Here is a 22,163-nt window from a genome sequence, read left to right on the forward strand (position 1 = left end):
CCTGTAGATTAATGTACAGTCGTTTTAGTATAGCTTTATGTATTATTATATCATTGTGTATTTTATTGGCGTGTATAAGTTGGATTGTTTATGCTCTGCAGCAAAAAGTTGTCCCTCCTTCTACCTCTTTGTCTTCTACTATCTCTCCACATCTATTTCATACACTTCCTCAACATGAACTCATTAGAAGAACCGAATATTACAATAACTCATTTGTTCAGTTATTACATCAACACCAATTAGTGATCAATACAACTGACTGTTGGGTATGTGGACTTATGCCACATACCACAGAAAAAGGGATGCCGTATTTAGTTCTTCCGTTCTCCTATGAGGGTTCCGCTTGGGCTTATTTTGTTATCTTCTCTAACGCCTATCAAAGCAAATTCAGACGACCCGTTAGTTCATATATTGGTGGTCCGGATTTAAGTCACAGCTCATTGATAAAGGGAATGGTAGCTATGGCTAAAATCATGGAAAATAGTAGGATTTCCATTGACGAAATAAAAGCGTATACTAACTGGAACGTCACCCATTATATCACTAGCCTTAGTGATAAAGTTAAACAGAAAGCTTCTCCACCGATTTGGACTATACCTCACCAGGGCAATTTCTGTCTGCAAATAAATGGTCAGTCTGCTGACACCGTACAAAGAAACAGCTGTTCCCACACATACGTCTACTCCTCTCAAAACTCGCCACCTCTAGTACCATCTCAGGGCACATATTTTATCTGCCACGATAGGGCTTACACGTGGTTGCCAACTGGTTTTTCCGGTACCTGTTATATAGCCTTCCTTCTTCCCCCTACATACACCGCTTCTTCCAATCATCATCGAAATAGATATGGCAGAGGAATTATTGATTCCAAAGACACAGCAGGACAAGAGGGAGGAGATTTCCTCAAAGGATTTCTTCCTTTTTGGGGTCCTATGGCCAACAGCAGAAATATAAGACAACTGGTTTGTGTTGTAGAAACCACTATAGACATCACTGTAGGAGCCTTAAGTAATATCACGGCAGAACTACAGGCGGATCGTCTTATGACATTGCAGAACCGAGTTGCCTTAGATTTTGTTCTTGCGGACCGTGGTGGAGTATGTAAATTGATCGGGTCGAGTTGCTGTATTTTCATACCTGATGACGCTCCGACAGTATACCAAGCCATCTCTAAGTTACATGTAATCTCCGAGTCGATTCATCAGGACGAAGGAGATTGGTCATTATTGGAGTGGTTTTGGGGACTACTGTCCAAATGGGGTTGGAAGGTATTGACATTCCTTGGAATAGTTTTAGCCATCATTTTCTCTTGTTGCCTTTGTATGCACTGTGGGCCCGCCATTTGCGACCTCTGTGCTACTGTATGCATCCCTAAACCCAAGTCACAAAGAACAGAGAATATTAAAATGATGCTACAGCAACAGCTCGATGACCTCATGGCCATCAACATTGACTCAGATTAACGTGAGTCTATGTATCTTGCCTGAGTTCTGGCAAAAGGAGGGTCTGAGGAAATTCGATTTTCGATCGCGATCGTATCGACCCGCCATTTTGTGCTCCGCCGCCATTTTGTGTTGCCCTCACTCAGGCAGCACGGCGGACGAAGTCTTTTCTGCTTTTCCTGCAGCATCATGTCGAAATAAGCCTTCTGCCTCTATTTACAAAGCTGGTGTTAGGACTGGCCGAGTACACTAATCCCCGTCTGGTTTTCCTAATCCCTGTCTCAACTATCTGTTGGTTCACACTATTCTCTTCAGACTTTATCTTATCGTCTGGCCTTCGCTGTCCTCTGCTCGTATTCTCTCGTTTCACAACTGTCCTCCAAAACAAACAAACGTATCTCGCCACCTGCGAGTCGGTTACAAACCCGTTAATTAATTAGTTTGTGGGGAGGGGTGACAAACACAGTTGGAGGAGAGGCTTCTTCGAGTTACTCGATACTTTATTTTTAAACTTTTCCTATTGGTTCTGTTCTGTTTTCCTACTTTTCTTATTGGCTCTTTTTGTATGTTTTAGGTGTGTTCTTGGTTAATGTATATGTCACCTATGTACTATATAAGATTGTGCGCCACGGAGTGAAGTGGCAGTCTCCTGAGAACCTACCTTGTGTACTTCTGGGATAACTGTGCTAGCTGCAGCTAATAAATCCGATCTTTTACGCCTGACAGAGTGTCTCGTGTCTCTGTGTAGCTAAGCAGGAGAACCCCGGAGATTAAGGCGTACCCTGCGCCGCCAGGCCCATAAGGTTCTGGTTCTTCAACGTGTTTCGGCCTCAATGAGGCCTTTGTCAATCTAATTAGTGTCGTTACACATGCGCAATAAATAATCCCCCCCACTCAAGGCATGAATAAACATGGAAGACATACTATTAGGTAGATGCATTAGATTGAACCTTCAATAGTTTGAAATAAGAGTACCGAAAATTAAATGTTTAAAATACACGAAGTAATTACAGATATATACAACTTGTATTACAGTATTCCAATAAAATTTAAATGTAAATGCATAGACTCCATAAACACGCCTGGGTGGGAGAGTCATAAAAAATAAACACATAGGACACCAACCGTTCATTAGTGTGTCACCTGCTTGAAATACATAACTGAACATTTACTTAAAATAACGCTGCTATTGACAAGGAGAATAGTTAGATATGCCCCAAAGCACCATTGACCCTCTTTATCTAAAATATCACAATTGGTAATCAGAAATAGGTTCACACCCGACTCCTGTTATAAACCATATCCATATACATTCAGCTAGATTGAATGGAAACTCGATTACAACCTCCAGAGACAGAAGGACAGAGTATACGGACAGGAAATTAACCAACGTGTTATGGGAGCAAAGGTACATTTAACTTAAGCACTGCAAGGCATGAATGCCTATTTTCCCAACCCGCACACAAGTCCGAAACAAAACTACCCCTCCCATAATGCACCCGGGCGGTTGCAACAAAATGAGCAAAGTTCAAATTCAGGAGTCAGCGTCATTAACAGTAAATTGCTGGGACCAAGAAAAATAAGCAAAAAAGTAAATTTGATAACGTCGAGGGTCACTGGATATAGATATATAAACATACACAGAAATTACACTGTACAATAAAATGTTCCCAAGAAGGGTACATACAAATGACTACAGCAGCGGCCATGGGCCGCAGGTCAGACAATGGCGAGCTAGAAACCAGCCACATGGCCCAGTCTAAAGGGAGAGGGTGGGGTTGAATTCACACCCCAGAAAACCAAGTAAGCAGACAGAAATAGCACTACCGATTGAACGGGTACAATTAGGCAGTCGAGAGACAATTGAAAAGAAAACCACAGGGGAGAAACAACCCCTCTAAATTAATGAAATAAAGACCACAATGGAGGACTTGAAAAAGGGGTCGAGAAGAACAGGGCCAACACAGGGGAGGCCTATTCAGATACCTAGTTCTCATCGCAAAACAAAATAGTATGGGAAGACCAACGTCAGAAGTATATAAAGTATAAATAACTGAAGAATTATATGGAGAGGAGAGTCCACAGCCTAACAAGCATGAAGGCCACAAGCAAAAGAAAGTCCTCCTGTGCATGGGGCAACCTGCGCCCGGCCAACAAGCCAGGGAACAACGCGAGTGCGGATCCTGACGTCACCCAAGATCGTACTTGATATGCTTATTAGTACAAGTGAAACAATCCCCCAAAGGGGTTAGAACTGCAACCGCGCTCACAAGTGGTGGAGGAAACTCCCTAGAAAATAATCCCGAGGGATCACAAACCACCGTAAGTGCCAACCCAGAGTGGCCAGGTAAGGAAGCCATGTCCAAGAAGAACAGGAGAGGGAAGATAGCCATAAAACCCAAAAAGGGTAGAAGGCGCATCTGAAGAACAGCCAGGCCAGTAATGAAACGTTGGGTTTGGTATTGGAGGTGTTATGGACATACTTCCAATCAAAAAGTGAAAGCAACCACAGCTTTGCGCAAGGCAGAAGCAGAGGAAAAACAGGCCATGTAGAGGCTTAGAAGAGGTAGGGCAGCCAAGCATAAATACTTTTGTGGACTTTGCTTTGTTCAATTAGCTTCACTGCCAGATTTTTGCCATGTGTCTTGGAAGGTTCTTAATACCACCTTCCCTTTGTTGCATCAGTTCTTTTCAGATGATTAATGGCCTGGCTACTAATAGCTATGCCCAGATGTCTGCCTTGCTACACTCTTTGTAACTTCACTTGAACTGCACCTGGGATCGACTGTCTGTCTGCCCAATGGATACTGTCTGTGAACCTGATGCCTTGTACCGAAACAAAAATTTTAAAAAATCATAAATCTATTTCATATGAGTTTACTTGTATGACTGGAGTGGATTTACGTATACGTTCTCAAACAACTGAAAGACCCCTATAAATCTCTGAAAATTGTAGATTGTATATGCCTAACTCAATGGCAGGAAGTTTGCTAATGAACGTAAACTTTTCTTTAACCCCAGGGGATGTGGAGGGCGGGAGGGTTTTCCTTGTTCCTTATGAAGAAACCTGTTAATCTGCACCTGTAAATATTGGGTGTCATTGAGAACCTAATGCACCCCATTTACACATTACACCAATTGTTTTAGGAGAGTCAATAGACAGAAAACTCAACATTTCCAATGGTCACTGCCTTCCCCTGTCCAGGGAACACCCATGTTCTGCTATCAAATGGCCAAATTGCATTTGTTACATTTCAGTCATTCTTAATCTGTTAATCAGGATAAGACGCTACAGAACACATTTCTAAACCCCTAAACCCCCCCTTTTAAGCTGCATGAACTGTATCACAATTACAGCAGGTTGTAACTGTCTGAAAATTACAGCAGGAGGAGCACAGCTCCTGAACAAATCAATACAATAGAAGAGGTTCCCAACAAGGTAGCTTTCATTAGTGCAGCGACACTGTGTCCTAGAGAAGGGAGGGGTCACTGCACTCCAAGTATTGATGCCTAGAGCTGGTGTCAGAAAAGTCAATTTTCCCTACTGGTTTTAGGGCTCATGGCCCATTTACCACGCCAGTGGAAGCTGCTGGTGGAGAAGGAAGTTTCGGGCACCTGCAAGAGGCTTCTGGGTGCTCAGTTAGAAAGAAACTGATTAACTGGGAACCTCAAGAGTGTGCAAAATAAGGCTTAATTTTCTATAAGATCCACCTGCCCTCCTGAGACCTGCTGTAACTGAGAAAACATGGCAGCAGTCGGTGGGGAAAGGAAGGGTGAGCTACTTGAAGTTGTTGGGGTGTTTACCATACTCTGAGACTGCAGTGAACAGGGTTTTCATTTTTAGAATGTTCTACTCTCAAAACGAAGAATGGTCTCATAATGTTAGTTGATACTATTATGGTACAGATAACTAACATTCACCCTTGTTTCTTACTTCGAGCATGTTTTAGGAACAAACTGATCACAAATAGTGGTTGAAAATTATGTACCGACCATTTGGGACCTATTTCTAACTTTGTGATACAACCTATGCACTTATAAGTTGTGTCGCAAAATCTCCAGTTGCAGAGGTCGCATTAAGACTGTCTAATGAATATTTATTAGGCAGGTCGCTATTTGCAACCCCAGTGATAGGCCACAAACACAATAATAGTGGCCTTCAAGGACAAACAGACCACATTGCTAGTGCTACCTATAAAAAAATGTTTCCAATTTGGAAACATATTGGGGATGGAGGGGCAGGCAGTGGGCTTCTGGACCACCACCAGGTCCCCAAGGTTACTAGATACAAGTCCAAAACGGAAGGCGTCCAAATATTACTGCGTACGATTTTCAAGTGGGTTATCACCTCCTGTGAGAAGTAGTTAACTTTTCAATGGTTTGCAACAGCAATTGAGGTAACAAACCGTTGATACACTTCATTTCGATCTGCAAATAGGAGGGAATGTACCTTTATACCCACCTCTTCCAAATAGCGAATCAGAACGAGTCAGTAAACCCATTTTGCAATTTGTGAGGGCTTTATTGAATCACAAAATGGGTTTAGTAAAATGCCATTTTGCGGTTTCAAACCATGTGATTTTGCAAATCACAGGGTTTTGCAACCACACAATTATTTTACATCAGGTCCTGCAACGTATTTCCAGTTTCAAACATGTCAACAAGCGTCATTTAGTAACAATGGGCAATTCAAGCTATGAGACAAGCAATTTAGATGAAACACCACAGTTCTACCAGAGGAAAAACAAAATTAAAAATCACAAGGAACAGAAAGCATGACCTAGACATTAACATTGCATGCTAAAAGAAATATTACAGATTCTTACCTGGTAAAATCATAGAAACTGCAACAGTAGAGTGAAATATTTCCAGATGAGCTCTGCAGTAATCAGAAAAATGAAATCAGTCCACATACTAGCAAACTTGAGACATTTTTGAAGTGATAGAAGAAAAAGGTTACTTACCTTGTAAACATCTGTTTGCAGCATGCAGAGCTGTAGATTCACATGCTTTGCATACAACTACCATCTAGTGTTGGGCTTGGACGTTTGGAAGTTGTTTTTCTTCGAAGAAGTCTCTTGAGTCTCGAGATGTGATATGACTCCTCCTTTTGGTGGAATTGCGCATGGGCACCGACTCCATGTTAGATTGTTTTCGCACAATGGTATGGAGTTTCCGGTGAACATAGTCATGGTGCACCATGTGCAATGTGATGTATTAAATCTGCAAAAAACACACACTTACGGGGAAGAGGGCGGACACGTGAATCTACAGCAAGACACGCTACAAACAAATGCTTACAGAGTAAGTAACATTTTCCGTTAATCGAATGTGTGACTCTCGATGCATGTGTGTTGCATTTCTGCAAAGCAATGCCCTCCAGAAGCGGTGGCTGGTGTGTGGTGGTTGCAGATGTATGGAAACTGTCTAATCCACCATGGCCGGTAGGCAGGCTAAGACGTCCACACAGAAGTGTGTGATGTTCGCCATACGGCTGCTTTGCAAGTATCTGCTAGCAGAAAGTTTCCTAAGAAGGCCATGGTCAAAGCATTCTTACTTGTGAAGTGCCGTGTAGGACTCTCTTTGCTTTAATGTAACAGATTTGGATACATTTGACAATCCATCTAGCTATGCCTGCCTACCTTAGAGATGGGATGACTTTTGTGAGGTTTTGCAAAGCCTATGAAGAGCTCGTCAAATTTGCCAAAAGGCTTGGTCCTGTCGGTGTAATATATAAGAGCTCTTTTGACATGTAAAGTGTACTGCACTGATGTGCAGCCCTATTTCCACTACCAAATCTTTTTGTAGGAAGAAGACTGGGAGCTCTATGGTCTGGTTAAGATGGAATGGAGAAACCACCCTAGAGAAGAACAATGGATTGGTTTTAAAAACAATCCTGTCTTTATGGACCTGAAGAAACAGCACTTGTAGGATAATTTCTTGCAGTTCACTAATGCATCTGAGAGAGATAATGGTCACTAAGAAGCCCACCTTCCAGGAGAGCAAGTTAGGGAGCATGAATGCAAAGGTTGAAAGACAAAGGCCCTCTTAAGGCTTATGAGGGCTGTATTAAGATTCTTTTTTTTAAACTTGTATTTTTGATTTTCATCATATAACAAGACAGTACATATTGGGCACATGGCAGGTACATCTTTGATATATGAGAGTAACCAATGACGAAGAGAATCGCACGTGGAGGTATTAAAGCATATCCGGCTAAGCATGACATACATTTGAAACCAAATACTATTACAGGAGCAGAAGTTACAAGCACATTAAAAACATCAGGCATTCAATACAATCATAGTCCATATACATTTCCAGCATAGCAACGGGAGCGTAAGACCCCATCGACCTGTCATGCATCTGAAGGAGGATCAACTGCCCCGTCGTCCGCAGCACACTGGAGGATATAGTTCTGGACGCTCTCGGGAGTATTTCCGCATATGTAGTAGTTTGTTCCTGACAATATAACAAATCAGCCATCCAATCCTTAAACTTAGGGGCCCGCCCTCTACCCCATCTGCAGGCCACCCTTCGTTTGGCCAGTAGCAGAGATATGGCTATCAGTTTTGAGGTTCTGTAGCGATCCGAACCCGTGTATTCGGTATCGTAGTACTGACACGATTTTGGTACCAATGAACCGCAAATGATCCATTATATGCCTGACAGAGTTTTCGCTACGCAACTAGCATGAATTCACTGAAAAATAGGGCATTCTGTTGTTAAGTCATGGCATCCATTTTAGTTACGGCATCCATTTTGTTTCTTGCCCTCACATAGTCAATGAACGGGCGATGACCCCGGCAGAATCACCTTGTTAAGGATACGTAAGCTCGAGCCCCGAGAAAGGCTGACGTTGCATGACTAGGCAGAATCAAGCTGCCTCCCTTGCCTGAGGCCAGTCCTGCTATACTGGTTCTCGTGTCCGTTGTCCTGACTGAAAGGCCGAAGACGGTAGCCATGCCCGTTTATGATCCATAAACACCTCTTATCCTACTTTTCAATCCTTTGCACCTGGCTCTGCTCCTCTCCTTCTGGGCTTTTACAATGGGGAGGTTACGATTTTTATGATGGGGAGGATCGGGCAAAGAATGGAAAACTGACAAGGGGACATGATCGGATACCGAAAACCTACGACTAATTATTGTTTGATGTCTATTTACTGTTTGTTTGGGATACCGGGTTGGGCTTGAGAAATATTCTTGTAATGTTGCCTAAAGACATTTTTCGTGTATTTAAGGAACAACCCACTTAATGCAATTTGAACAGTCTCGTAGATTCTGCCTCTGTGTGGTTCCTATGACTTCTGTGTCCCTGCAGTAAATAAATCTTGGTCTCTGACGCCACCATCGAGAAACCCGCGTCTCTGTTTATTTGTGCACCGAGACAGGAAGGAACTCAGGGGTCTTCGGGTGTTGTTTCCCTGACACCTCTGGACTTTTAAAAGTCCAGAACCTCAATTTGGCGCCCAATGTGGGGCGACGTCATCCGGTACCGGTCCAAAGCCTGAAAAGTTCGAGAAGTTTCGTGTGAAGATTCCGGAGGGAGGTACCCCGCTTCATCGATCCCTGCATGTCGTAAAAGTGGCCCGACGATCTCTTCCACGAGGGTTCCCGTTCCTAGACGGCTACAGAGGACCGCTGCCCTGACTGTCGCCCTGTCTTGGACCGGAGGTGCAGACCTTAGTACGGCGAGACGTAGACGGGTTCTCCTTTGTGACGTCTTCCACATTTCAGTTAAGTATTAAGTTGGTTACGCTCAGTTTGGTTGTTCTTTGTTGCTCTGGTTTAATTCGTAGATTATCATTGGTTGCTCTTGTTTAGATAATCTTTGTTTTGGTATTGGTTCATTTTGGTAGGCCTAAGTTCTCTGCGCATTTTTGTTGGAATTTGTCTTTGTTTGTCATGACTAGCAGTAGTAATTGTTTCCTGTCCTGGTTACGTTGCAACGGGGATTCCCGGTTGGAGGATTCGTGTTCGGTTCCTCCGATTGGAACTCCTACATATGAGCTCTATTGTAAACATGGTGTAGGTCCTATTGCGTATAATGAAGTATGGGTCCGTTATACCAGAAAAGATGGTGTCCTTAGTTGGCCACCGCATGGTAGCTTCGAAAGCGAAATTCTAGACAATCTAGAAATGAAGTTGTTTAAAAGAAAGGCCCGGCCGGCAATGTTTGATTCTTTTCGCGTATGGCGCAAAGAAGCCAAACAGAGAGAAATTAGGAAGACGAAGAAAGAACAGAAAGAAAAAGGGTTGACTTTAATGGAGTCTGCTAGGCAGCTGCATGTCAACGAGACTGAGAAAGCAATGGAGATGGCGAATAGAAAATATAATTTGGCAATTGATAAATGCTACCCTGTATTGCCATCTTGTCCTACTAAGCCGATAGAGGACCATGAAAAGGATCCTCTGTTGTCTTACCTGTTGAATTCACCTCCACCGTATGCACAGGGTATTACAGCACCACAGTTACTACCTGTTGTACAGCCAGCTGCTGGTCAGCCTGGAATAGTTGCTCCACTTCCTTTGATTCCAGCTCCTGTCCTTCCCGTGGTTAATGTTCCTTCGGCACCCCCTCTTCCTGGGTCGCCTGTTCCGCCTTTGCCTGTCGTTTCGCAAACTGCTTTACCTACTACTCCCACCCTTACTATTTCATCTGCTCCAGCTGCCCTGCTCCCGAACCCTGTGAACATTCTGACTCCGCTCTCCGTTCGTCGGAAAATAACTGACTCTGTAACTAATGTCTTAACTCCTCTCTACAGGTCTTTAATTGGGACCCCCGTTTCTGACTCTATACAGAGACGTAGCCAGCTTCCTGGTCCCCAGGAACGAGAAATGTTAGATTCGACAGCTCTTAGGTGGATGTCGACAGCTGCGAAGTATGACGCACGAAGAGTGTTAGATACCTTTATGCTTTGGAATGAACCGACTCAACGTTATGTTTTTGACGTGATGTGTTCTCTTGTGCGTGAGGAATGGGAAGATGATGACTTAGATTCCGTCCCCTCTGATCTGATAAATGTTCAGCAGAAATTTGCCGCAGGAATGGTGATAGGTTCAGAAGTAAGGGGAGCGATAGAACTGATTTTAGCTTATAGGGATGATTCCCCTCTTCGAACGCCAAGGGACCCTGATGGTTCACCGATTACTAGGAAAAGACGAGGTCAATATCCGATGAGGGAAGTTCCACCGATATGGCATGATGCAGTTCAAGCTGATGCGGTTAATGGTATTGCAGCTGCTCCGGCACAATTCCAGAGAGTGTGGATACACATCCCTTGGAAGCGGGCCGAAGTATTAGCAGTAAAACAGGCGTTGCCGGACCCGCGTAAAAATCCTGCTGGTTATTATAAAGAGTTGACGCAGACAGTTCAAGCGTGTGTCATGAATTTGGCAGACATTGAAATGCTATTTGGCAATGTAGTGCCACAGCCTATATGGGCCAAGATTCGGCAAGAGAACCACCCAGTCGCCCTAGGAGGTGATTGGCCAGCTATTGTAGCGGCAGATGCGCAACAAGTTGGCGGTGCTAAACCTGAACCTCTGATTGCTGCCTTACCTGGCAGAATAATTAATCTGAGGAAAACGCTGATGCCAGCGTTACGAGTCAATTGGGATAAACTATCGGCATGCAAGCAAAAGAAGGACGAAAGCGTCTCTGATTTTTTCACTAGATTTGAAGAGACCTTCGTAGACCACAGTGGGCAAGATATGAGTACTTAGGGAGGCCAGAGGTTGTTTGTCGACAAGTTCGTGTTTAATTTACTACCTGAGCTTAGTAACAAGTTAAAGGATTCTGAAAGTGCATGGGCAGTGTCGACGACAGCACAGATACTTGCAACTGCTCAGTATTACGAGAATAGAGAGAAAGAAGAGAAGGAAAAGTCAGAAAAGAAAACGAAAGATTTAAAGACTAAAGTACTATTGCAACAGGCGTATCCGCCTCGCTCGAATCAGTCAGATTCACAGCAGCGACCCCAGTTTCAGCAACAGCCACAATTCCAGCAAGGGACGCCCCAAAGATATAATTATGGTTTTTCTCGACAACAGTTAGCATGGAATCAGTGTGCCTATTGTAAAAAGGAGGGTCATTATAAGAATGAGTGTCCGGTACTGCACGCACAGACTAGTGGTGTCCCAGCTCAGAGAGGTAATGTTGGGTTTATGCAAGCTCCTAGAGGTAGAGGACGTGGTACAATGACACCACAGGCCGATCGCCCATCAAATTATTTCGATCAGCGAAATGTACAACCTGCGCAACCGGGTAGATCACCGCAGTATCATGTTGAAGATTACTATGATCATAATGAAGAGATTCAGAGAAGCGAGTACTAGGACAGCCACAGGCAAAGAGAGGGAGTAGTATCAGTTCCAGTTGATCAGAGTGGACCTTATGTCGCAGTAGTTACATCAGGCGTGGTCGAACCGTTTCTGTTGGATACTGGTGCGGCAAAAAGTTCAATTATGCATGCGAAACTCCCTGGCGCACCTTTGTCTGGCTTAACGAACACTTCAGTAGGTTTCTCAGGCGCCCCTGTTCATAATCCTGTTTCTAGTCCTTTATCAATTTCTGTTGGGCCATGCGAACTAGAAGCAAATTATCCCTTATCCTAACAACCGGTTGTAATGAAAATCTGCTTGGTTTAGATCTGTTGAAACGCCTGCATGCGACACTGTACTGTTCTCCTTCAGGAGTACAGATCACATTAGGCAAAAGAGTCATCTCTCCAATGTATATGTCGATGGATAAGCTCCCACCGGAGCTGCGTTCTCTCCCTGATACTCTTTGGGCGACTGGTCCTAACGATGTAGGCCTCTTGGAAATTCCCCCTTATGTGGTAAGTCTGAAAGCGAATGTTAGATTCCCATGAATCCCACAGTATCGGATTTCGAATGAAGGTGAACGTGCACTCTTGCTGATTGTGAAAGACTTAATACAGAAAGATGTGATAGAGGAAACTAGAGGAAATGTCTGCAATAGTCCTGTTCTGCCGATTTTAAAACGCACTGACCCATCTAAACCTCCAATCTACAGATTTGTGATTGACCTCAGAGAAGTTAACAGAATAGTGATTCCGCAGTTTCCTGTGGTACCAGATATCACTGCATTATTGACGTTGATTCCTGCCTCAGCCTCATGGTTTACAGTGATCGACTTGAAGAATGCCTTCTTCAGCATTCCGATAGCCGAGGAAAGTAGAGACATTTTTGGTTTCTCCTTAGGAGGTCGCAGTTTCAGATTCAAACGCGCTCCACAAGGTTATTGTGAGAGCCCTTCAATTTACAGCCAAGCATTGAAGAGTCAATTAGATGCTCTTGTACTTCCTCCTGGTGTTGCTCTGATCCAATACGTAGACGATCTTTTACTGGCTGCTGTAAAATGTTAGCTCCAGTATGGAAGAATGATGGAATTACTAAGTGTGCGGAAAGAGTGGTGAAAAACTGCATGATATGCCTTATGCATAATCCTGGCAAGGGAACCCCAACCCCAACTGGTCATTTTGCTCCCCCTTCTTGTCCCTTTGAAGTGATTCAGTTGGATTTTATCCACATGGACAGGTGTAACAATCTTAAGTATGTCCTAGTGGTAGTCTGTGCCTTTTCAAGATGGATTGAGGCATATCCATTAAAGGATAACACTGCTATGTCCACTGCCAAAATCCTCCTCAAAGAATACTTCCCCGGGTATGGTATGCCACGGATTGTTTGGTCGGACAATGGAAGTGAGTTTGTAGGGAAAGTCATGAAGAGTGTGTGTACGGGTCTGGGTATCACCCAGAAATTCCACAGTGCGAATCACCCACAGTCAGCAGGTTTGATTGAAGGGTACAATGGTACCCTGAAGCTGAAACTTGCTAAAATTCAAGCTTCCACTGGTCTATCTTGGCCAGATGCACTACCTTTAGCTCTACTGTCCACCAGAGCGACTGTACACTCTCGAGTAGGGCTTAGCCCATATGAGATTGTGTTCGGTCGTCCTGCTAATGTTTGGGGAGTCCCTAGGCCAAAGGAATTCAAACAGATCGAATATCCAATGTTGATTGATTATCTTTATGACCTGACTGCTAAACTAAGCCTTATTCATCAACAGGTATTCGAATCCTTGCCCAAACTGCCAGAGAGTCCAGGCCACACGTTGAAACCAGGCGACCAAGTGGTGGTGCGGAATTTTGAGCGAACTCGGAACCTCCAGCCAAGATTCGTGGGCCCGTTCCAGGTGCTCTTAACAACGAGAACTGCTGTACGCCTAGCTGGAAGGAAGAATTGGGTGCACGCTAGCCATACGAAGCGTGTCCCTCTCCCACTCCCTTATGACAACTGGGTTAGACAGGGATTTGGTGTATCCGAGACAGAACCTGTTCCTAGTACATAACGCACCCACGAACTGAAACGCAGAACTCTGACACCTCAACAGGAACCGCTCCTTTGAACTTTGGACAGAGTGTTGTACAAAGTGAACATTTGTCACCTGTGGAGTCAAACATTTCTGCACCTGTAGACCAGCTATTTCAAGATCAGACAAGACCCGGGAAGTACAGATATAATCTACGTTCTCATGCTATGAACTAATGACATTGCATAATTACCTTTCTGTTTGAAAACTGTTTTGATCTTATTGCATTCCATTCAGTCAGGAAGTTTGCTCTAAATTTTTATCTTTTTGTTGTCATTGTTCTCTCACCTTGCCGTCTGGGTTACCGTAGGGTCGTAACGTGTGCCTTGTTTTAATTTGCAGGGAACCAGACACAAGGTCGGTTTCTTCTGTTTACTTTGGGAACTCCCAGAGTAGACAGAGGCAATTTTTTAACAGGTACAAACCATCCGTTGCGAACGGTTGTAGAAGATGGAGCTTCCTGAACTGCAACGGGTTAACGTCATAAATGTGCACAAGACAATACTATATGACATATTGTATAGCAAATGTTTTCTAATGCAATGTGCTCTGACACTTCTGATTGTTTTAATAACTTTGGTAGGCGGAATTATTTTTGGTATTCAGTTGATCTTTACACCTGTTACATCTACAGTATCTCCCCATGTTCCCGTTTCTCCGACTGTTGTTTCTCTTCATTCTTTCCATCCTTTTCCTGCCCACGAGCAAGCTCGACGCTCTGAGTTTATAAATAACACTTTCATTCAGCTCTTGCACCAACATCAACTAGTGGTTAACACAACGAACTGCTGGGTGTGTGGCTTGATACCACATACCATGGACAAGGGCATCCCTTATCTGGTTCTGCCCTTTCGTTATAATGGATCATTCTGGGCATTCCAGACCATGTTCGCTTATGCCCTAGAGACCTATCCTCCACGACCTCCGCGTTCCACTAGGTATAACTCTGCTAATAGAGCCTTGGTAAAAGGAATCACTGACATGGTTAGAGACGTCAATAACACTCCGTTCATTCCCAAGGATGAATTGCGAGTTTACATGGGTTGGAATGTTACGGAATATGGCATTACTTTGGGTGAGAACAAACGTAAAAGCTCGACTCCGATCTGGGTCGCACCTCACCAAGGTCAGGTCTGTTTGCAAGGAAATGGGAGGAATCCGAAAGCTCGACTAGGGAAGAGTGACTGTATCGAAACATACGTTTTCCCGTCACAGTCTTCCCCTGCATTTTTAGCTGCTAAGGGCACCTATTTTGTTTGCAAAGACAGAGCATACACATGGCTGCCTGCTGACTTCTCAGGCTCATGTTATATCGCTCAACTGTTACCTCCGACATACACTGCTGCACCGGACTATCACAAAACTAGAGTTGTGAAAGGTGTTTTCAGTAAAGAAGATACTGCTGGCCAAGAAGCAGGAGACTTCTTCAAAGGTTTCCTTCCATTCTGGGGGCCTATGGCCAACAGTAGAAACTTACGTCAACTAACACGGGTAGTTGAATCCACTATCACCGAAACGGCGGGTGCCCTTAGTAACCTGACAGCTGAGCTTCAAGCGGATCGCCTCATGACGTTACAGAACCGTATGGTCCTTGATGTGTTACTTGCAGATCGAGGTGGGGTATGTAAAATGATCCAATCGAGTTGCTGTGTTTTTATCCCAGATAATGTGCCAACGGTATACAAGGCCATCTCTAAGTTACACAAAATCTCTGACTCTATTCATGTAGAGGAAGGTGACTGGTCATTAATGGGATGGTTCTGGAGTCTGTTATCTGCGTGGGGATGGAAGGTTCTGATAGTCACTGGTGTTGCGTTGGTATTTTTATTTTCGTGCTGTCTCATTGTTCAGTGTGGTCCTGCCTTATGTAGCCTTTGTGCTTCGACATGTGTAAGAAGACCACCTGTTTTTAGAGATACTCCACGGGATAGAGTAATGCTTCAACAACATATCAGTGACCTGATGAACATAGAAATGGACTCTGACATAGAGTAAGTTATTGCCTATGTAAGGGCAAAAGGACGGTCTGAGGTTCTGTAGCGATCCGAACCCGTGTATTCGGTATCGTAGTACTGACACGATTTTGGTACCAATGAACCGCAAATGATCCATTATATGCCTGACAGAGTTTTCGCTACGCAACTAGCATGAATTCACTGAAAAATAGGGCATTCTGTTGTTAAGTCATGGCATCCATTTTAGTTACGGCATCCATTTTGTTTCTTGCCCTCACATAGTCAATGAACGGGCGATGACCCCGGCAGAATCACCTTGTTAAGGATACGTAAGCTCGAGCCCCGAGAAAGGCTCACGTTGCATGACTAGGCAGAATCAAGCTGCCTCCCTTGCCTGAAGCCAGTCCTGCTATACTAGTTCTCGTGTCTGTTGTCCTGACTGAAAGGCCGAAGACGGTAGCCATGCCCGTTTATGATCCATAAACACCTCTTATCCTACTTTTCAATCCTTTGCACCTGGCTCTGCTCCTCTCCTTCTGGGCTTTTACAATGGGGAGGTTACGATTTTTATGATGGGGAGGATCGGGCAAAGAATGGAAAACTGACAAGGGGACATGATCGAATACCGAAAACCTACGACTGATTATTGTTTGATGTCTATTTACTGTTTGTTTGGGATACCGGGTTGGGCTTGAGAAATATTTGTGTAATGTTGCCTAAAGACATTTTTCGTGTATTTAAGGAACAACCCACTTAATGCAATTTGAACAGTCTCGTGGATTCTGCCTCTGTGTGGTTCCTATGACTTCTGTGTCCCTGAAGTAAATAAATCTTGGTCTCTGACGCCACCATCGAGAAACCTGCGTCTCTGTTTATTTGTGCACCGAGACAGGAAGGAACTCAGGGGTCTTCGGGTGTTGTTTCCCTGACACCTCTGGACTTTTAAAAGTCCAGAACCTCAGTTTCCGATGTGGTTTGGGAATCTGTGCAGTATAGCCCAGGAGGGCCACCATGGGGTCGTCCTCCAGCGGGATATTGATAATTTTCCCTAGTGCGTTAAAAAACCGTTTCTAATATTCCTGTATCGCTGGACACTCCTATGCCAGGTGCAAAAAGCCCGCCCCCTCCGTTCCACATCTATGACACCTATCATGATCTTGCAATTTGAAGCAATATTTCTTTGCAGGTGTGTAATATAAACGCTGTAGGAATTTATAATGTATCACTCAGCTCGCCGATATTTGAGAGGTTTGTGCACAACAGTAGTCCCATTGTTCATCAGTCAGCACCCGCCACATCTCTTCATCCCAGTGCCTACGGGCAGGTACAGAGGTCATTACCTGCTGAGCACTTATGCACCTGTATACGCCTGAGACTAGATGTTTCCCCTCTTTGGAACCCAGCATTTCATGCAGTGGAGCAAAATTTGCTGGTTCATTAGGAAATTCTGGGAGGAGTGCCCTCATCCCCTGTCGCAGCCGCACATAAAGGAAGATATCCAGAGGAGTGGATTGCAATCCCTGAAATAAATGCTCCGAAGAGCGGAACGTTCCCTCACGAAATAGATCTCCCCATGTAGTAACATGTAGATGTTTGCATAAGTTTTGAAACCCCGTTTCCTGCAGAAGGGACACCCCGGGATGGTAAGTGAGCGGCAACCGCGATGAATATATGAATGATATAGATAGGATATCCGCTTCACAATGCCAAGCATCGACTGTACTAGTAACTGTAGTGGGCGGCGTTGCTCTCGTGCGACTGGGACCATGGATTATGCCATTTAGTGGGATCGGCTCTGCAAGCCAGTCTTCGGTAGCTATCTGTGGCATGTAACGGGAGGATTAGATCCAATAATATGCATAGTGGGCTTGTGCGCTTAAATAATAGACGTAAATCTGGAATATCAAACCCACCATGTTCGTATGGCCTAGTGAGAATGGTCCACCTAAGCCTGGGCTGTTTCCCTCCCCATAGGAGCCTTCTAAGATCAGCACGTAGGGTTTTAAAAAAGAAAGGCCCAGGATTATATGGAATATTTAAAAAAAAGATATAAGAATTGTGGAAGCACGATCATTTTTATAAGGGAGGCCCGCCCTGTCAGTGACAGAGGCAATGAGATCCAGCGCGTAACATTGTTTTGAAGCTTAGTGATAGCTGTGCCATAGTTGAGCCGGATCGTTTCCTCCCTCTCCCTGGTCACCTGTATACCCAGATATCTAAGGTCCGTGTCACACCACTCCAATGGAAAGTCAAGTGGGAATTCAGAGACCGCTGGTGTGAGAGGAAAGACTTGGGACTTCCCCCAATTAATGTTGATACCAGACAATTGACCGAACTCTATAAATTCCCTCAGCACCGGGTTTATATTATGTTGGGGGTCCCTAATATATAATGTTATTTCATCTGCATATAAGGAGATTAAAATTGGGCGTAGGCAGCATCGGAAAGCCTTATCCTGGTGGCGCTGCCGTAGCCTAGAGGCCAGTGGTTCGACCGCTATGGCAAATAAGAGGGGGGATAATGGACATCCCTGACGGGTGCCCCTCGAGATGGGAAGCGCCGGAGATATATGCCCATTGATCAATATTTTAGCTGTAGGCTGATGGTATAATAATTGGATCCAGGATATGAATAGCGGTGGGAAGCCCATATGCCGCAGCACTCCAAAGAGGTACTCCCATTCCACGGAATCAAACGCCTTAGTGGCGTCCAAGAAAACCGCGGCCACCGGGAAATCCGGCGCCACTGTCTGAAGCAGAGAGAATAGGGTGCAGAGGTTATGGGAGGTGGCTCTACCAGGAACAAATCCTGATTGGTCAGGGAGTGTAAGCTTGTCCATGAGAAGAGTAAGGCGGTTAGCCAGTACCTTGGCCAATATTTTGGTGTCACAATTAATTAGTGACAATGGGCGATATGAGTCACAGGAGTTGGGGGTTTTTCCAGGTTTTAATAGGGATGTAACCAGCGCTTCCCTCATCATAGGGGGGAGTATCCCGACTCCTCATATAACTCTTTGAGGCCCGGAGCCATTATGTCCATATAACTCTTGTAGAATTCAGCGGGAATCCCATCAGACCCCGACGCCTTCCCATTTTGGAGCTGCATAATAGCTTCTCTAATTTCATCGATTTCAAAAGGTAAACAGAGAAACCCTTGGTGCGTATCACTTAACCAACTGAGCGTCACGTCCCCTAGGAAGTCATCAAGCTCTATAGCGCCATGTCGTTGTGACGTATATAGCGCCTTATAATGTGTAGTGAATACTTCAAGTATGGCAGGCGTTTCGCGATAGGTAAGCTCCCCCGGCCCATCTATCTCCAGTATGTGAGTCTGACATCTGGGACATCTCGTTACTTCTGCCAACGCTTTCCCCGGTCGTTCCCCCTCACCATTTTTACGAGCCACCCAATATCGTCCTTTGAATTTCACTTCTCTCATCGCAGCCTCTTCATATTTCAAGAGCTTTTCTCTAAACTCCTTCTGTACCTGCCCCGATCCAGCTCCCCCCATCCTCCTCTCAAGTACCTTCAGTTCTCGGTCTAATTTATAGATCGTTCTCTGTATGTCCCGGAGGACTCCAAAGCTCTTGGATATACAGTACCCCCTGATGGTAACCTTAAACGCCTCCCATATTATCTCCACGCTTTCCACAGACCCTTTATTTCTAACGAAGAAATCTTTTATTTCTTGCCCCAATTCAGTCTGGAAGGCTGCATCCAGACAAGCATGCGGCTGTAATCTCCAACATGGGCGAGGCCAAGCATATCCAGGCATAGCCAGCGTTAGCTTCACGAGACAATGATCTGAGAGCGTCCTGGCAGGATGAATAACATTACGGATAGTGGGGCCCAGACCTTGTGACAACAGACAATAGTCGATACGCGCCCATGTTCCTGTGTGTGATGTAAAGTGCGTTCCTTCTTTCCCCTGTGGGTGACGGTAGCACCAACTGTCTATCAATCCTCCCTCCTCCATGATGCCCTGCATCACCCCCTGAGAGTGATTGTAATGGTGCGGTGCTGGGTTAGATCGGTCACAGTTCGGGTGCAGGGCCACATTAAAGTCACCTCCCCATATTATATGAGTGGAACCGACGTTGAGTATTTTCCCCCATACCATGGTGAAGAACTCAGGCGTATCTACATTGGGGCCATAGCAGTTTGCCAAGGTGACCGACTCCCTACCCAGTCGCCCCCATGCTATTACATATCGCCCATTGGGGTCCTCTATTACCCCAGTCAGCGAAAACGGGACCTTCTTTTTTATCAGTATAGCAACACCCCGTGCATATGTGGAATAGGAAGCAAACAATCTCGTATCCGCCCACTTATTCGCAAACATGGTAGAGGTTCTCGGGTTAAGATGTGTTTCCTGCAAAAGCACTACTTGTATCTGCTGTCGATCCAGGTACGCCAATATTTGCCTACGCTTTTGCGAATCTCCTGAGCCCCCGATATTCCAAGACAAAATCTTCAGTGTGCTTTCATCTACCGTAGCCATCCCGTCACCACCCATTTCGATATATATGCCATACAAGTGCGACAATATTCCGCAACAGATATGTGAACCTTCCATTGTGCCTGAACATGATGTACCTGCCATAGAGAACACAACCTGTAACTTTCCCCCCCTCACCGCCCCCCACCCACTGAAGCATCCCAACTATGCCAGGTTCATCCAGCCCACCCCCCTCCCCAACACCCAAAAATCCTGCTAGTACAATACAAGCCTCCATCTGAACTCAAATGAGCTCTACGAGGGAGAAAACAAAATACGTAATCAAACATCTCAAAGGAAACATAGTGGGGTACACCCTTTTGAGGATTTTTCGCCAGGTGGCCCACGTAGACCTCTCGCCTCGCCAGGTAACCAATGTCACTGACCAGTGTCCCAGGGAAGCTTTGAGGGTGTCCGGCTTAAACACATAGTGTGTCCTAATTAAACGTAGCTGAACTTGAAGCATGGGATGTCTCTGAGAGCCCAGAACTTAGTATTGAAATCTCCTGCCGCAGTATTATGCTGCCGCACATGGTACCCAGTGGAGATGCACACCCACACTCCCCCCGCCTGCCCTGGGAGAACTCATTCCACATCCGATGTCTGCGTGCCCAAAGATTAATCCGATGCGGGAGACACACGCTTGTGTTTCTTGAACATTTTAAGAAAGTCTTCCGCTTGCTGAGGTGTAGTGCAGATCATGTGTGTTCCCTGATGGGTGATGCGAAGACGCGCCGGGTAGAGTAATGCATAGTCCAGATTGACTTGTCTCAATTTTTGTTTCACCGAGAGAAATTTCCGCCGTTCCTCTTGCACATGCAGTGTGAAGTCCGGGTACATGGTGAAGGACACTCCCTCATATTGCAATTGTTTTTTCTCTCTAGCCACCCTTAAGGCGGTATCTCTGTCTCTATAATTTAAGAGGCGTGCGATGATAGGTCTGGCGTGCTCCCCGGGGGTGGCCGAGGCCCGAGCGAGCGATGTGCCCGCTCCACAATAAAATGCGCAGACAGAAGTTCTGTGCCCACCGCCGCTCTAATGAGCTTTTCAACATACTCTTCGAGCTTGCCTGTGTTCGTACTCTCTGGTATTCCTAAAATGCGGATATTATTTCTCCTACTGCACACCTCTATGTCCTCATTCTTGGCGGCAATGATTTTTAACAGCTTATCCATTTGCGTGACTGTGGTTTGCATGCGAGCTGTAGTATCTTCCGTCTCAGATATTCGCTGTTCGGCATCTTTTATGCGAGTGTCATGCCCCTCAATTTTACTAGCGATGGCGCCCATGCAAGTTGTCAGCGTGTCCATCTTGTCTGCGATAGTTGCAAATCCTTGTCAGACCTCCGCCAGTAACGACTTCAAATCCGCGCCCGATGCCGTAGGGTGATCATGCTGTATCCCTTCTGCCCCGCTGTCATCATCCGAGTGCGGCCGGGCGCCCTTTTTAGCCTCAAACGTGAGTCGCGGTTCGCGTGCGTCTGTTTTCCCCATTATGACACCCTACCACGGAACAACCATCCAGTGGCACTGCGTAGGGGTAGGGGAAACAGGACAGACGCTCTCTGCAGTCCACCCTTATTGTTGTCTGCGCAATGCTATTATGGCGAACGAGCTTGTTCAGCCTGTTAGGTCCGATGCATACGAGTCAGCCGCTATGCCCGGGCCCACACTCGATCACTGCTCAGCCGCCACCAGAACTTTCCACCTCTCGACCTGCCTCTCCACCACCCAAACGTGTCCCAGTGGTCACTACCGGCTCCGTGGGGAGATATGTGCCTCCGTCCGGTGTCTGCCTGCAACTTGTCGCATTTTCGCTCTGCCTCACAACAATGGCGCTCTGATCCTCCCTGGTAAGCTATATTAAGCAA

The 22,163-nt window shown here is 45.3% G+C and overlaps 1 protein-coding gene across 1 annotated transcript in view; it reads right to left on the bottom strand.

Annotated features, from left to right (window-relative positions):
* The window catches only part of LOC146822940 (putative thiopurine S-methyltransferase), a 251,273-nt gene that overhangs the window by 103,738 nt on the left and 125,372 nt on the right, over window positions 1-22,163 (bottom strand). The window contains exon 4 of the mRNA XM_085607092.1: window positions 6,269-6,321. Coding sequence (XP_085463218.1) covers window positions 6,269-6,321 — 53 coding nt within the window. The remainder of the gene's footprint in view (window positions 1-6,268; window positions 6,322-22,163) is intronic.

The sequence above is a fragment of the Triturus cristatus genome, chromosome 5_2, assembly GCF_964204655.1.
Source record: "Triturus cristatus chromosome 5_2, aTriCri1.1, whole genome shotgun sequence".
NCBI classification, from domain to species: domain Eukaryota; kingdom Metazoa; phylum Chordata; class Amphibia; order Caudata; family Salamandridae; genus Triturus; species Triturus cristatus.